The sequence below is a fragment of the Gastrolobium bilobum genome, unplaced genomic scaffold (assembly GCF_033153095.1).
Source record: "Gastrolobium bilobum isolate Gb01-03AN ecotype WA unplaced genomic scaffold, APGP_CSIRO_Gbil_v1 utg19316, whole genome shotgun sequence".
In the NCBI taxonomy this organism is placed as follows: domain Eukaryota; kingdom Viridiplantae; phylum Streptophyta; class Magnoliopsida; order Fabales; family Fabaceae; genus Gastrolobium; species Gastrolobium bilobum.
In genome coordinates, this window is record NW_026895210.1 from 24,153 (window position 1) to 40,528 (window position 16,376).

Consider the following 16,376-nt stretch of genomic DNA (forward strand, 5'->3'; position numbering starts at 1 on the left):
TCATGTGAAAATAAAAGAGAAAAATATAAATATAAATCGCATATACTTTTATATCTATAAATATATATATAAGAGATAAAATTATCTTCTTACAGCACATATTGTCTTTTCAGGTTTGTGCTTTTTGGCAGCTATCTGGCATTGGGTCTATTGGGATCTAGAAATATTTTGTGATGAACGTACTGGAAAACCTTCTTCGGAATCTTTTATGATAATCATCCGCGTCTGAAACGTATTTTAATGCCAGAAAGTTGGATAGGATGGCCGTTGCGTAAAGATTATATTACCCCTAATTTTTATGAAATATAAGATGCTCATTAAATGTAAATGAGAAAAATAAAAATAAATGAGCCGGATTACATTTATAATTTATCTGAGATGAATTTAGACTTCCGGATTCATAGGAAGGAAGCTTAATTGGACTGAATCAACGTTCGTATTCTATGATTGATCCCTATAAATATCAACAACTCCGAATTGGATCAGTTTCTCCCCAACAAATGAGTGCTTGGGCAAAAAAAATCCTACCTAATGGAGAGATAGTTGGCGAAGTAACAAAACCCTATACTTTCCATTATAAAACCAATAAGCCTGAAAAAGATGGATTATTTTGTGAAAGAATTTTGGGCCTATCAAAAGCGGGATTTGTGCTTGTGGAAATTATAGAGTAATTGGAGATAAAAAAGATGATCCAAAATTTTGTGAACAATGCGGAGTCGAATTTGCGGATTCTCGGATACGTAGATACCAAATGGGTTATATAAAACTGGCATGCCCAGTAACCCATGTGTGGTATTTGAAACGTCTTCCTGGTTATATCGCGAATCTTTTAGATAAACCTCTTAAAGAATTAGAAGGTCTAGTATACTGCGATGTGTGATTTGATCAAAATCCTTTTTGTACAGATTTCGGAGTTACTCACCCGTCCGCCACTGGAAACACCACTTCCCGTCCGACTTGCATGTGTAAAGCATGCCGCCAGCGTTCATCCTGAGCCAGGATCGAACTCTCCATGAGATTCCTAGTTGCATTACTTATAGCTTCCTTGTTCGTAGACAAAGCTGATTCGGAATTCTCTTTCATTCCAAGTAATAACTTGTATCCATGCGCTTCATATTCGCCTGGAGTTCGCTCCCAGAAATATAGCCCCCCCCCCCCCCCCCCGGGTCAATCTCCGGGTGGGAATAACATTTCTCTTCTGCATGTCCATGGAGTTTTGAAAAATCCAAACATCTCAGAAAAGCCACCGGTTCAGGTACAAGATATTATCATTACCGCCTGGACAATTAGACATCCAACCCGTAATCGCAACGGAAATGGGTCGTGCTAGCCTCTGCTAGAGTGCCAATCCTTACAAGGACTTCAAGTCATACAATGGGCCGGATTTATTGGTTAACAAATAACCGACAGCATAATAATTAAATAAAATATAATTTACTTGATTGTCTTAAATAATATAAGTACAGGATAAAAATCAACTTAAGCGACAGAATAAATCATTAAATTTTTGTTATTCATTACATAGAGTTACAAAATATTATCCGACTTTATTGCCAGCAAAATAATACATAAGATAAAAGGTATTTTTATTATTTTTTAATTCAATTCATGAATATCACAAAATTTAATTGTGAACATTGTTCATCAAACCATTAACAACACAAAAAATTGTTTTAGAACTCGTATGATGTACTGTTTTGTTTGTACTTATCACAACATATATTAAAATCGGACTAATCAACGGGTTGATAGAATAAAATATCTCAAAATACAACAAGATATATAATCAGTTAGACTTAGCCAAAATAAAGCATGAATAAATATGACATGATACATATCCTTACTGCAATATACAATGTTCATGCTCTAAGTCTAGCTTATGTCAAATGTGGCCTCAAAATACAAAATGCTCTCCAACTCCATAGCTCAACTAATGGGTCTCTAGCCCGTAGCTCCTGTCCCGTTACAACCACCTAAAACAATGCCCCATAACGCGAGGTGGGATTTAGGAATATATCTCAGTAACCCAGAGGTTCTGGAAGATTACTCCGCCTAATGGCTCACTCAAATGTAAATGTACAACAATGAATCATAACAACCAAAAAGGGATATAGCAAGGGGTTTAGAGAAATAGGGAGGTATACAAGAAAAACAGACGATTAAGTTGGAATGGTCATAGCCAAAACCACGCAACATCCGGCTTGTTGGCCTTGGCATATAGCCTACGGGCTCTCATCCAAGAATGTGTTCCCATAACATCATCCAAGACACCCTCCATCCAATACACCCGAGGCATTCATAGAGTGCTCCTCAACTGATAACAACCCTATGGGCCCAAGCCAACTAGAACTCCCTCACAGAGACCTATCCAGTGGAAGACTGTAACACCATAAGGAAATCTATCTACTGGTTAGAGATATGGTACATCCTATGTACCCAATATATATACATATGCATGAGTATGTTATAATCACATCATTGACATACACCTCTAACCACTACCCCAATGGACATGGTGGAGCACACACGGGGAATAATCCCAGTACCAAGAGATTAACTTCTTGAAGCTCCCAAGCTAGGTAGCTCCAATGCAAGTTACACAGTAACTTAGTCCACACAAAAATGCCTACACAGTAACTTCTTGGAGGGAAAATTGGTGACTTTGAGAAGCAAGAAACAGAAGGTTGTGACAAGGTCTAATGCAGAAGCCGAGTTTGGAGGAATGGCACATGGTATTTGTGAGTTGTTATGGATTAAAAGTGTGTTAAAGGATTTGGGTATTAATTATGAACAACCAATGGTCTTACATTGTGACAGTAAAGCAGCCAAAGAAATTGCTCATAATCCTGTTTAGCATGATAAAACAAAACATGTTGAGTTGATAGGCCCTTTATTAAAGAAAAATTAGATCAAAAAATTATCCATGTTCAATATGAGAAATCTGAAGATCAATTAGCAGATATATTGACAAAAGTTGTGTTTGGGAAAGTGTTTGAAGCAATAGTCAGCGAGTTGGGTATGATGAACATTCATGCACCAACTTGAAGGGGAGTGTTGAATTGAAGATTTGAAATCAATGTTGAATTGTATCATAGTCACTTCCACGTCAATTTCCATATAAGGGATGTGATTTTTGAGGTGTATATATTTAATAGTATCTGATTTTAATTGTGGTAGCAATTATAGGAATCAATTATAATTAGAATTGATTGATAGAAGATATCAATTCTTTGATTTTGGATTATTTTTTATTTCCTGATTTGTGGCTTGATTGAAGTCTAAAATTAGTGTATATAATTATCTCTGTAGAAAGAAAAAATAAATACAAATTCCATTATTTGACAAAAAATAAAAATAAAATTGGGAAGCCAAAAACAAAAATGGAACAAAAAATTCTTAGGTCTTATAGAAAGCTGAGAAAGTCATAATAATCTTTTAAATCAATCTCGATTAACGTCATGTACGTCAAGAAGAAAAATTATTTTTATTTTTATTTTTTTTAAATTTAACCCACATTGGTTTGCTCTTTTTCAGTCTTATTGGGCCAAAAAGTGAACATAAATATGGATATCTTTGTTCTCGGGGTGTTTGATACGAAGATTTTGATAGAATCTTTGAAAAAGTTGTGTGGAGAAAATAAATTTATCATGTTTGATATGAGATAAGTTAAAAAATATCGATATACAATATTTTCAATGGATAATTTTTTCAACTGAAATTTGGCAAAAAAAAAATACAATTCAAAAGGTGGTATTTTTTTTATCTAAGAACCAAGATTCTTGACCTACCCTATAAAAAGTACATTTAAAAATTTTGGACACACACAACCCTATTATTAAAGGAATGGTTTAACAAATTTTCAAACAGGGTGAGTATTTTTGTAATTTTATTCTATTTTCTCACATATTTCACAACCAACCAAACATAGTATTAATATAATAACTCAATTTTTTCAACAAAAATTTTGGTCTACCAAATAACTTTTTGTAACTTGTCCAAGATAAAAAAAATATCCCGCCATATTTTCTGTAACTTTTTTTTTCGATAAAAAAAAATATCTCCCATACCAAACGTCTCTTTAGGATTTATTCTTATCCTTTCATAAGAGAAGTTTTCTCACTTCCAGCAAACATAATTAATATTGGAACAATCAAGAGAGAGAAAAAAATGACAAGCAACTCAGCAAGAAAAAGATGACTTGAAAGAAAAGAGTATTTGAAATATTATTGAATTGTAAATAATCTGTATAAAGGGTACTCTATTTATAGAGAATACTTGACCTAATTTTGACCTAATGGGCTTGGCCCAATACAACAAATAAATGAATAAATAATAACTAATAACTAAATAATTATTATTTACAACACTCCCCCTCAAGCTGAGGAATAAATATTTATCATTCCCAGCTTGCTAGTAAGTTCTTGAAATCTGTCTGAAGGAAGCCCCTTTGTTAATAGATCAGCTAATTGACGCCCAGTGGGAATGTATGGAGTGGTAATCAACCCGCTATCAAGTTTCTCTTTGATGAAATGGCGGTCGACCTCAATATGTTTAGTCCGATCATGTTGAACTGGATTATGAGCTATACAAATAGCGGACTTATTATCACATAGCAGCTTCATAGGTCCCTCACATTTTATTTTGAGATCATCAAGTACAATTTTCAGCCACAGTAACTCACAAATGCCTTGAGCCATAGCTCGAAATTCAGCTTCTGCACTTGATCTAGCAACCACATCTTGTTTCTTACTTCTCCATGTCACCAAGTTACCGTAAAGAAACATGCAATAACCAGTGGTAGAACGACGGTCAGTCACGGATCCAGCATAATCAGCATCTGTGTAGACTTCTAAAGATAGATTGCCATCACGTCGGAATAACAATCCTTTACCAGGAGTACCTTTAAGATACTGAAGAATTCTCTCTACTGCCTGCATGTGTTTTTCCTTTAGATCGTGCATAAACTGACTGACAACACAAACAACATAAGCTAGGTCTGGTCTAGTATGGGCCATATATATCAATTTCCCAACTAGCCGTTGATATTGTCCTTTATCAACTGGAGGACTCCCTTCTTCATAGCTCATCTTGTGATTCTGCTCAATAGGAGTATTAGAGGGTTTACACCCGAGCTTTCCTGCTTCTTTGAGAAGATCCAAAACATATTTCCTCTGGCTGATAAAAATTCCTTTGCTTGAATGGGCTACTTCTATCCCTAGAAAATATCTTAGTTTCCCAAGGTCTTTGATTTCAAACTCAGAGGCAAGTCGTGTTTGCAGAATCTGTCTCTCCACAAAATTATCACCTGTGATAATAATATCATCAACATATACAAGGAGCACAGTAAGCTTCCCATTTTGGGAGTGCTTGAAGAAAAGAGTGTGATCTTCTTAACTCTGTCTGTATCCTAAGGTCATCATAACCTTAGTAAACCTTCCAAACCAAGCACGAGGTGACTGCTTCAATCCATACAAGGCCTTTTTTAATCTACAAACTTTATTTTCGCCCTTCACAGAATCAAAACCAAGCGAGATTTCCATGTAGACTTCTTCTTCTAACTCACCATTGAGGAAAGCATTTTTCACATCAAATTGATTTATATCCCAATTGTAATGGGCAGCAAGGGACAACAAGATTCTCACTGTATTCATCTTTGCAACTGGAGCAAAGGTTTCTTCATAATCAATGCCATAGGTTTGAGTGTAACCTTTGGCCACTAATCGAGCCTTGTATCTCTCAAGAGTGCCATCAGAATTATATTTCAGGGCATAAACTCATTTGCACCCTACTGCTTTCTTTCCGTTGGGTCTATCAATAACCTCCCAAGTTTTATTTTTCTCCAACGCATTCATCTCATCTTGCATGGCTTGAGCCCAATTCCCATCTTTCAAAGCTTCATGTACTGATTTTGGGATTGCAATAGAGTCTAGTGCTGAAACAAAGCTTTTGTGCTGCACAGAAAGATTAGCAGAGGAAACAAAATGGGAGATAGGGTATTGAGTACAAGAGGGACAGGAAGAACAAGTTTTCTTGGAACAAGATCTTTTTCCTTTTCTTAAAGCAATGGGTAAATCATCAGAAGCAGTAGTAATGGGTAAGTCATCAGAAGTATTAACATCATGATCAGAAATATGAGATTCAGGACTTACCAATGGTTCAGACGATTAAGGTTGCTGTTGAGGCAATGTGGGCTGTTCAGACGATTCAGGTGTTACAATCTTCCGTATCTCTGGTGTACTTGATGTATCAGTCATAAGAGGATCAGTCACAGAGGATCAGACATAGACACATTAGGAACAGGAACAAGAGGAAGAGACACTGACACAGGTGAAGGAGTAGACACTGAAGATTCAAAGAAGAAAGGTGATGAGTCTTCTGGTGAATTATTCTCCCCCTGAAGATGAGGACCTTGGAAAAAGGACTCAGATTCCTGAAATGTAACATTCATAGAAACAAAAAATTCCCGACTTCCTGGGTGATAGCACTTGTAGCCCTTCTTATCAGGAGCATATCCAAGGAAGACACGTTTAAGAGCCCTAGGATCCAACTTACTGCGATGTTGTTTATGAATATGAACAAAGACAACACACCCAAACACTCGAGGAGGAAGACTTTGCAAAGTTGGAACATAAGGAAAAAAAGAAGTCATGGAGTGAATAGGACTTACATGATCGAGAACCCGAGTGGGTAGACGATTGATCAAGAACGCTGCAGTAAAAATGACATCTCCCCAATAGCATTTGGGTACATGTGTTTGAAACAGTAAGGCACGAGCAACTTCAAGAAGGTGACGATTTTTCCTTTCAGCAACCCCATTTTGTTGAGGGGTGTCTACACAAGTAAGTTCATGAATCATACCTTGATTTTGTATAAATTGGGAAAAAGAGTGATTGACATATTCAGTACCATTATCTGTCCTTAGTCTTTTGATTTTTTTACAAAATTGAGTCTCAATCATTTTATAAAATTGAAATAACAGTTGTGGTACCTCAGACTTTTCACGCATTAAGTAAACCCAAGTTACACGAGTGCAATCATCAATAAAAGAAACAAACCATTTATTTCCAGAAGAATGAGGGACCTTAGAAGGACCCCAAACATCAGAATGAATAAGATCAAAAGGTTCAACACTCTTAGTAATACTAGAAGGAAAAGACACACGATGATGCTTAGCAAATTCACAAACATCACAATGAAAAGACTCAACAGACTTAGACAAAAACAATGACGGAAATAAAGATTTGAGTAAACTAAATGGAGGATGACCCAAACGCTTATGATGCAGCCAAATTAAAGAATCAGCAGTTGATTGACCATGAGACATGAAGGTGTGATTTGTTACTTTATTTGCGGGAGTTTGTGACACCAGATAGTACAGTCCACCTTGCTCTTTAGCACTACCAATCATCTTCCCAGTGGCGAGATCCTGAAAAACACAATGGGTAGGGAAGAAGGTTACAGTACAATTCAAATCTTTTGTAATTTTGTGAATAGAAAGAAGATTCGTGGAGAGTTTAGGAATATGAAGAACATCCTTAAGATGTAAGGACTGCTGTAAGTTTATGTCACCAGAACTCGCAACTGATGTATGTAAGCCATCAGCTATGGATATTGTATGAGTTCCAATGGTAGGATGATAAGAAATAAAGGAGTCAGCACAACAAGCCATATGATCAGTAGCACTAGAATCAACAACCCAAGAATGTTTAAAACCATTACATGAAGAAATGAAAGAATGAGTTTTGGAGCTCATACCAGTCATAGCCAAAGCACTAGTATCAGATGGCTTACTCAGATAATCAAGAATGGTTCGGAGTCGTTCCAACTCATCTGGACGAAATGCAGATTGGGTCTCATTAGGTGTAGGGGTTATTTCAGAAGAAGTAAAATGCGCTTGACCACGCATCCTTGCCATCTTTTCTAAGACAGTTTGCTTTCCTTAAAGACGAAAGCATAAATTCTTGATATGACCTGTTCTTTTACAATAAGAACACCATCGATCATCTCTCTTAAGTCTAGAAGAGGTACCATCATAAAATTTTGAAAAAGAACTCCTTTGAGAAGAGGCCATACTGCACAGAAAATGGTTAAAGAAAAGCTCCAAGAAGCCAAAAAATCACAAATAAATACCAAACGATGTCCGATCAAAGAGAGGAGCACAGATTCAGAAAGAGGATGAAGGGACGATCAAGATCGCGGTGGTCCGATCCGGAAAAATGGTCTCACGCGCCGGTGAGATTGGCTGCGCGTGGGCTTCACTCGCGGTTGAAGGGGCGGCGCGTGTGGGCGCGTGCGGTGGCCGTCCGGCCTGAAATTTCTGGAGCAACGTCGTCCGGTGAGCACGGTTCTTTCTGGGTCTGTTCGAAGTTGAAAAACCACCGGGAAATGGTCCAATCGTGATGAACAGATGCTGTCTTGTGATGAAGAATAATGGAGACGAGGAACAGAAACAGAGATCCAGTATAACAGAGATCTTCTCGGTCCAAGAGGTCCACGGAAAAAATCTGTTGGCGGCTGATGGCAGCGAGAGACAAAAAGAATAAAAGGTTCTTGTTCTAAAGACAATAGGCGCGGAAGCAGAGCCCTCAGGATCGAGAGCTCTAATACCAACTTGAAAGAAAAGGGTATTTGAAATATTATTGAATTGTAAATAATCTGTACAAAGGGTTCTCTATTTATAGAGAATACTTGACCTAATTTTGACCTAATGGACTTGGCCCAATACAACAAATAAATGAATAAATAATAACCAATAACTAAATAATTATTATTTACAACAAGATGTCTTCTTATACAGCTGGAGAAGTATATATCCCTTATTATTATGTATACATTAAAATGGGTTAATACGTATCCATCATAGTATAAACTCAAACACGACCAAAATCACATGCGCTTATGATTTCAAATATATATATATATATATATATTATAATTTTTCCAATAGTTTCTTCCGATGCATAATGTATAACTTTATGGATGCCGTGGCGCTGAATATATGAAGATTTGTCAATTATTACTTTATCTTATCAAAAGCTTCTTACAAATTTGAAGATCAAGTTCTAGACAACTTCATGATGCCTATTTTCAAGACAAGTTTTTTCACATTTTGACAAACTTGGAATTTTAGAATTTTCAAAATTAGGAAGAGTATTAGAAATTAATTCTGAAATCTCCCTAGAGTCTTGATGAAATTTTTTATTTCATAAAATATTTGTTTCAAATAAAGCACTATACTAACTATATAGGAATGGCTTCGTTTGAATAAGGCATAATATATTTTTGTTTCAAGTACGTTACAACTCTTTGAGATTTTCTACGAGTTCGACATTATAATTTATAAGTAGGTGTTAGATGCCTCCAAATCCATTCTTTATAGTTCATGAGTCGCAGAGTAACAAATTCGTTCACCATGGCTTCATTGTTGTGATTAAGCATTTATCCTCTCTGTACCTCTTAACACCTTTTGGATTTGGATTTTCGATTAAGCATTTTAGTGCTGACAGCGATTGTTCAATTCTCTCAAACATTAATTTAATTTTTTTAATTATAATATAACATTATATCCCCTCATGTAACGCGAGGGGGTGTCACATGGAATATTATCGTACGTCACGCCAACTGGAAAATACAGGATGATTGTCAAAAAGCTGAATTATGACTCAGAACATTAACCTTTAATGTTCAAAGATAATCGTGTTAGAGGTTTCATTTTTTTAATTATTATTTTAGTTATCGTCCTTTATTTTCACGCGATTGAAATTTTAATGTAAAAACAAATAAAGAAATCTTTTTATAAAAAATATGCACAAATAGTATAAAATATAATATTCAATAAATTATATGAGCAACCACCATTCTTATCCTGATACTTAAAATGGTGGTTGTATAAAATAGATACACGTGAATATCAAGAAAAATTATGATGGAAACGTAAAATGGGCATGTAGCGGTGTACCCTGTCCTGCACACATGGTTTGATTACCAGAGTTACGTAACCTATGTTGGCTCGTCCATCATTTTCACCACAAATTGAACGTGAACATCGAGATAATTAATTATTAATAGAACATAGGGTAAAGGTATTCTAACTATCAAAAATTCTTAATACTAACTTACTACCTATCACATCACCATTGGATCAAAGAAAAAACAATGTTAAAAATTTTTTGAAGAAAGAGAAAATGTTAATCTAATGGTGATTAGATAGGTAGTAAATTAGTAGTGAAAAAATTTAATAGTAAAAATATCCTTCCTCTAAAACATGTAAACCACATTTAAAATGGGCATGTACCTTGGCAAGTGCGCAGGACTCGATTGTCAGAGTTATCTCTTATTTTGTGATTATGTTTTTGGTCCCTCCATCAGTAATTCTCTCCCGGGACACACAACTTTTTTGAAAAGTTAAACCGTACATTTATATATCATTTATTCATCTGCACATGCAAACACAGACCAGATCCACTCTCAATCATCCTTTTATTAACAAACAAATTAACCCAATCAGGTGGTAGCAAACCAACCCACTACCCAGCAAGTGAAAAGTGTTTCTAACAATGGCATCTTCAGACACATCTTCCAACAAAACCACCAAACAACAACAACAACAGCTCCCATTGAAATCAATCCCAGGAAGCTATGGCCTTCCATTTTTTGGACCAATCAGGGACAGACACGATTTCTTCTACCACCAAGGCCAAGACAAGTTCTTCGCCACAAGAATCCAAAAACACAATTCCACAGTTATAAGAACCAACATGCCACCAGGATCCTTCATATCCTCCGATCCAAGAGTCATAGCACTCTTGGACGGTGCTTCCTTCCCTATCCTCTTTGACAACAACAAAGTCGAGAAACTCAACGTCCTTGACGGCACCTTCATGCCCACAACTAAATTCACCGGCGATTACCGCGTTTGTGCATACCTCGACACAACCGAACCTAACCATGCTGTTCTCAAACGCTTCTTCCTCAACATACTCCAATCTCGAAAAGACTCTTTTGTCCCTCTCTTCCGCAACCTTATTGCTGAGTCATTCGCTGAGCTTGAGGACCAGTTATCTGGTAAGAGCGGCGAGGCTGATTTCAACGCCGCCATCGGCAAAGCTTCCTTCAACTTCATGTTTCGTCTTCTATGTAACAACAAGGACCCATTAGAGACGAAGCTTGGTTCCAATGGTCCCAAATTCTTCGACATGTGGTTGCTCTTTCAGCTTGCACCACTTGCAACCCTAGGCCTCCCTAAAATCTTCAACTACATCGAGGATTTCTTGATTCGCACGGTTCCTTTCCCAGCGTGTCTCGTGAAACCAACTTACAATAAGCTCTACGAGGTATAGTAAAAAATAAATTCAAACTCAAAAGCTTTTAAATTATTAACGAGAATATTATATTTATAATTTATTTTATTTTTTACAAACACATTATATAATATAGCTAGTGTGTTGTGTGCTGCAATATATTTCACCGTAAGAGTTTATTTATAAATATAATTTTTCTCATTATTAATTTCATATTAATATTTTTTATTATATTTCTCTAATATTATCTTTCTAAAGAATTAATTCAGTTCAAAATTATTATGCTTAAAAGAATCATTTCTCTTATAAGAGTTTATTAAATTTAAAAAAGGCTTAATTTAAAAAGGCGGATGTATATATATATATATATGAAAAATAATTATTTTACGTTGCATGAGATAATTATCTCATGCAATAGAGACAAAATAGTGGGGTCCATTGTTTTTTTTTTTTTCTTTTTTCGAAAAAGTAGTGAATCCCATTAGGGGAGTTCATCAACCGATCCAAACCGATTCAAACCCCGGTGACTGAACCAAAAAACCGATAACTGAATAAACCGAAAACCGAAAAATCGAAAATCGATTAAAAACCGCAAATTTTAATTGGATTGGATTGGTTTTTGGATGGGTTGATGAAAACCGATCCAATATATTAATTTCCCTCTACCTACTTGAGTATTTCCCTAATCATAACCTAAGAATTTCTAAACCCAAGACTCATTAACTCATCAACTAAACCCAAGAAAAAATCTAGTCATATCTCATCAACAAAATTTTATCTTTTAGAGCTTCATATCTCATTGCCAAAATTAAAAAAATTATATTATAGTTTACTAATGTTTTTGTATTTCAAAAAAAAAATTTACAAAGCCAATATATACAAAAGATGTTGCACAATAATCATGAAATAAATTTTAGGATTTATAAAAAACCGAAAACTGATCCAATCCAAACCGAAAAAAATTGGATTGGATCAGATCAGATTTGAAAAAAAAATAAAAACCGAAGGGATTGGATCGGATGATTTTTGCTTCCAAAACCGATCCAATCCAGACCGCATATATATATATATATATATATATATATATATTAGGGTAATAACACCCCTAAATCCCACATAATATTTTATCTTGTCTCTGTTGCATTTTCCTTAAAAAAATTTGAAAATTCGACCCAAAACTTAAGTAATTATATGATATAATTTTTTATCTCATGCAACATGAGATTAATAGATCCATATATATATATATATATATATATATATATATATATATATATTAGGGTAATAGTTTTTTCATGCAGTAAGAGATAATTGTTATCTCCTATAGACTCATTTATGCAGGTGAGATTCACTTTCAAGAGAAAGAGAGAGAAAAAGTAGAGTAAGATCCATGTTGAATTTGTGTTTGTAGGAGATAAATTATTTGTTATGTAACATAAGAATAATAAATCCCTATATATTATACATGCATAGGTATATCTAATTTTACTAAAAAACTTCATAATATTTTAATTCTTTATTTTAGAAGAGGGCAATAAGAACTCGTGATCACTTGATTAGAAAAAGGGTTATACTTATCTTATTTTGTATAAGAGAAATAATTTTTTTACACACATAAAGAAATGGTGAGTTTACCTTTTTTTTTTCCCCCTCTTACTTGTGGGTCTCACTTATGGTTTTATTTCTACAAACATGAGATAATTATTTTCCTACCACATAAGAAAATTATTTTCCTTAAAAAAATTTGAAAATTCGACCCAAAACTTAAGTAATTATATCAAGGTCACATCAATAATTTCTATATTATATTTTTAAAAAAATACTTTCTCCTCTTGTCTCTGTTGCATGAGATAATTATCTCATGCAACATGAGATTAATAGATCCATATATATATATATATATATATATATATATATTAGGGTAATAGTTTTTTCATGCAGTAAGAGATAATTGTTATCTCCTATAGACTCATTTATGCAGGTGAGATTCACTTTCAAGAGAAAGAGAGAGAAAAAGTAGAGTAAGATCCATGTTGAATTTGTGTTTGTAGGAGATAAATTATTTGTTATGTAACATAAGAATAATAAATCCCTATATATTATACATGCATAGGTATATCTAATTTTACTAAAAAACTTCATAATATTTTAATTCTTTATTTTAGAAGAGGGCAATAAGAACTCGTGATCACTTGATTAGAAAAAGGGTTATACTTATCTTATTTTGTATAAGAGAAACAATTTTTTTACACACATAAAGAAATGGTGAGTTTACCTTTTTTTTTTTCCCCCTCTTACTTGTGGGTCTCACTTATGGTTTTATTTCTACAAACATGAGATAATTATTTTCCTACCACATAAGAAAATTATTTTCCTTAAAAAAATTTGAAAATTCGACCCAAAACTTAAGTAATTATATCAAGGTCACATCAATAATTTCTATATTATATTTTTTAAAAAATACTTTCTCCTTTAAAATACTTTCTCTTATAAGAGTTTATGGACAATACATAGGTTAATTTACTTATCAATAAAAAAGAGTTTATAATATTTGATTATTGGTATTATTTTTCTACATGACAGAAAAGTAATATCAATCACGAAGATATTCTTTTAAAAAAAAAAGGTAAAACACAAATAATTTTTTTCTACATGCCTATTTTTTTTTTTAGTAAAACCATAAATAATTTTCTGTTTAATTATTTATTAATAAAACTATGCACTAAAATCAAATCTGTGACCAAAAGGTAAATATAAAGCGTCAATTTATATTTCTCTGACAGGTATTTTTTGACACGGCGGGGACGGTGCTGGACGAGGCGGAGAAGGCGGGGATAAATAGAATGGAAGCATGCCACAACCTCGTTTTCATGGCGGGTTTCAACGCATACGGTGGGTTGAAGAACCAGTTCCCAGTTTTGATGAAGTGGGTGGGTTTGGGTGGTGAGAAGCTACACAAGGAGCTCGCGAATGAGATAAGAAGCGTGGTTAAGGAACAAGGTGGGGTCACTCTCGGTGCGTTGGAGAGGATGAGTTTGGTGAAATCGGTTGTGTATGAAGCTATGAGGATCGAGCCTGCGGTTCCGTACCAGTACGGAAGGGCGAGGGAGGACTTGGTCGTGGAGAGCCACGATGCTGCATTTGTGATCCAGAAAGGTGAGATGATTTTTGGGTACCAACCGTTTGCGACCAAGGATCCTAGGATTTTCGAGGATGCTGAGGAATTCGTGGCGCGTAGGTTTGTGGGTAATGATGGTGAGAGGATGCTGAAGCACGTGCTTTGGTCGAATGGGCGTGAGACGGAGGAGCCGTCGACGGATAATAAACAGTGTCCAGGGAAGAATCTGGTGGTGCTGCTTTGTAGGTTGTTGTTGGTTGAGTTCTTCTTGCGTTACGATACGTTTGATTTTGAGTACAAAACCGTTGTTTTGGGTCCCTATGTTACCATCAAGTCTCTCACTAAGACATCCATCTTCTGAAATTTCATCTCTTTCTATTTTTTCTTTTCCTTCGATTTTCGGAATTGAGAACATACTTGTCTTGTTATAACATACTTGTCTGATTGCATATCAATATTTGGGTCATTACCTAAAAATTCAAGGATACGATATTGGATGTCGATCTTCTAACGTGAAAATTCACGTGATTATGTAATGTGGGGAATCATACTATACAAAGGTAGATCAATGATAAAAAAGGAGGAGAGAGAAAAAATAATAAAATAGATAGTTACAAAATCATAACCGTTAACTTACATTTGTATGGTTGTGATCTTCCCAGATGACCATATCATTTTTTTTTTGACACATTAGAGAATCCATTTCGCATGATTTTGTTTTTTTTTTTTTTTTTTTGTGTGCGCTTGTTCTATGCACTTTTATCCAATATTGGTAAATAAGAATCTCAATTAAATTTTAGCGTTTATCACTTCTCTACTTATCTATTAACGTTAGATAAGAGGAGATAGAATAGCCTAAAAAAAAGGCATTATATTATGAGAAAAAATATTGTAAGAATAAAGTAGTGTTATTACTAATATTATTATCAATTAATTTTACCGTTAGATCGATTATGTTAATCTAACGGTTATATTTATTTCCATCTTTATATGGTTATGATTCCTTATATTTAAAGTAAAAGCATTAAATATGGGAAATCATAACCATACAAATGTGGAAATAAATATAAAGTACTAAAAATGAATAATTATAACCATACAAAGATGAAAATAAATATAACTGTTGGATCAACATAAGTGATCTTACGGTGAAATTAATTGGTAGTAACATTGACAATAACATTATTTGGTTGTTACAATATCTTATCTCTTATATTATATCCCAAATAATAATAATAATAATAATAATAATAACAATAACAAACTCCCCGTGCAGAAGTTTTATGTGGTGAGAAGAATTTTGATGATCCCAAATCATCATTGATTCAGTGATCCGAACCAATCAAAATCAGATAATTATTAAAAAGAGATGAGAGAAGAAATGAAATTTATTTTTTTTATCTAAATATCATCCGGTGAATGGAAAGACCACATGAAAGCCTGTAGCACCCAAAAAATTTCCCTACATGGTAAATAAGTCATGGTAAGTACAGATGCTGTTAACGACATTGTTCTAACAAAGCCTATCTCCCGAAATAGTTCACGAGTATAAATCATAATATATGTGGACATCCAATCAACATTTTCCAAATCTTTCGGATACTACCGCTAATCATATTAAACCAAATTCACGATGTCTTGTCCCTTAAATAAAATAAAACAAAACAAATAGAAGGCATTGTAATTTTTTATTTGCATAGCTATTATATAGAAAAATAAAAGAACTAAATCAAAAATAAAATAAAATAATTAGAATGATATTTTAAGGAAAGGTTCTTAAAATTATCTCCGCACCAAATTGGAATGATATGGAACAGGAATCAATAGTCGATGGAGGTGGAACGAATCGCATAATCAGTACACCTTACCTCATATCACTAGTTAAATGTTGTATCCTAGATATATGTTAAGTCCACCTGAGTGGTGTTTTGTACACTTCATCATAGTATGATTTTTGA

At 34.3% G+C, this 16,376-nt stretch overlaps 1 protein-coding gene across 1 annotated transcript; it reads left to right on the top strand.

Annotated features, from left to right (window-relative positions):
- The first annotated feature begins 10,556 nt into the window (after positions 1-10,556).
- LOC133299910 (allene oxide synthase 1, chloroplastic-like) lies at positions 10,557-14,779 on the top strand. The gene is made up of 2 exons (XM_061499407.1): positions 10,557-11,333; positions 14,084-14,779. The coding sequence occupies exons 1-2, from the start codon at positions 10,557-10,559 to the stop codon at positions 14,777-14,779; spliced, it is 1,473 nt and encodes a 490-aa protein (XP_061355391.1).
- The last annotated feature ends 1,597 nt before the right edge of the window (positions 14,780-16,376 follow it).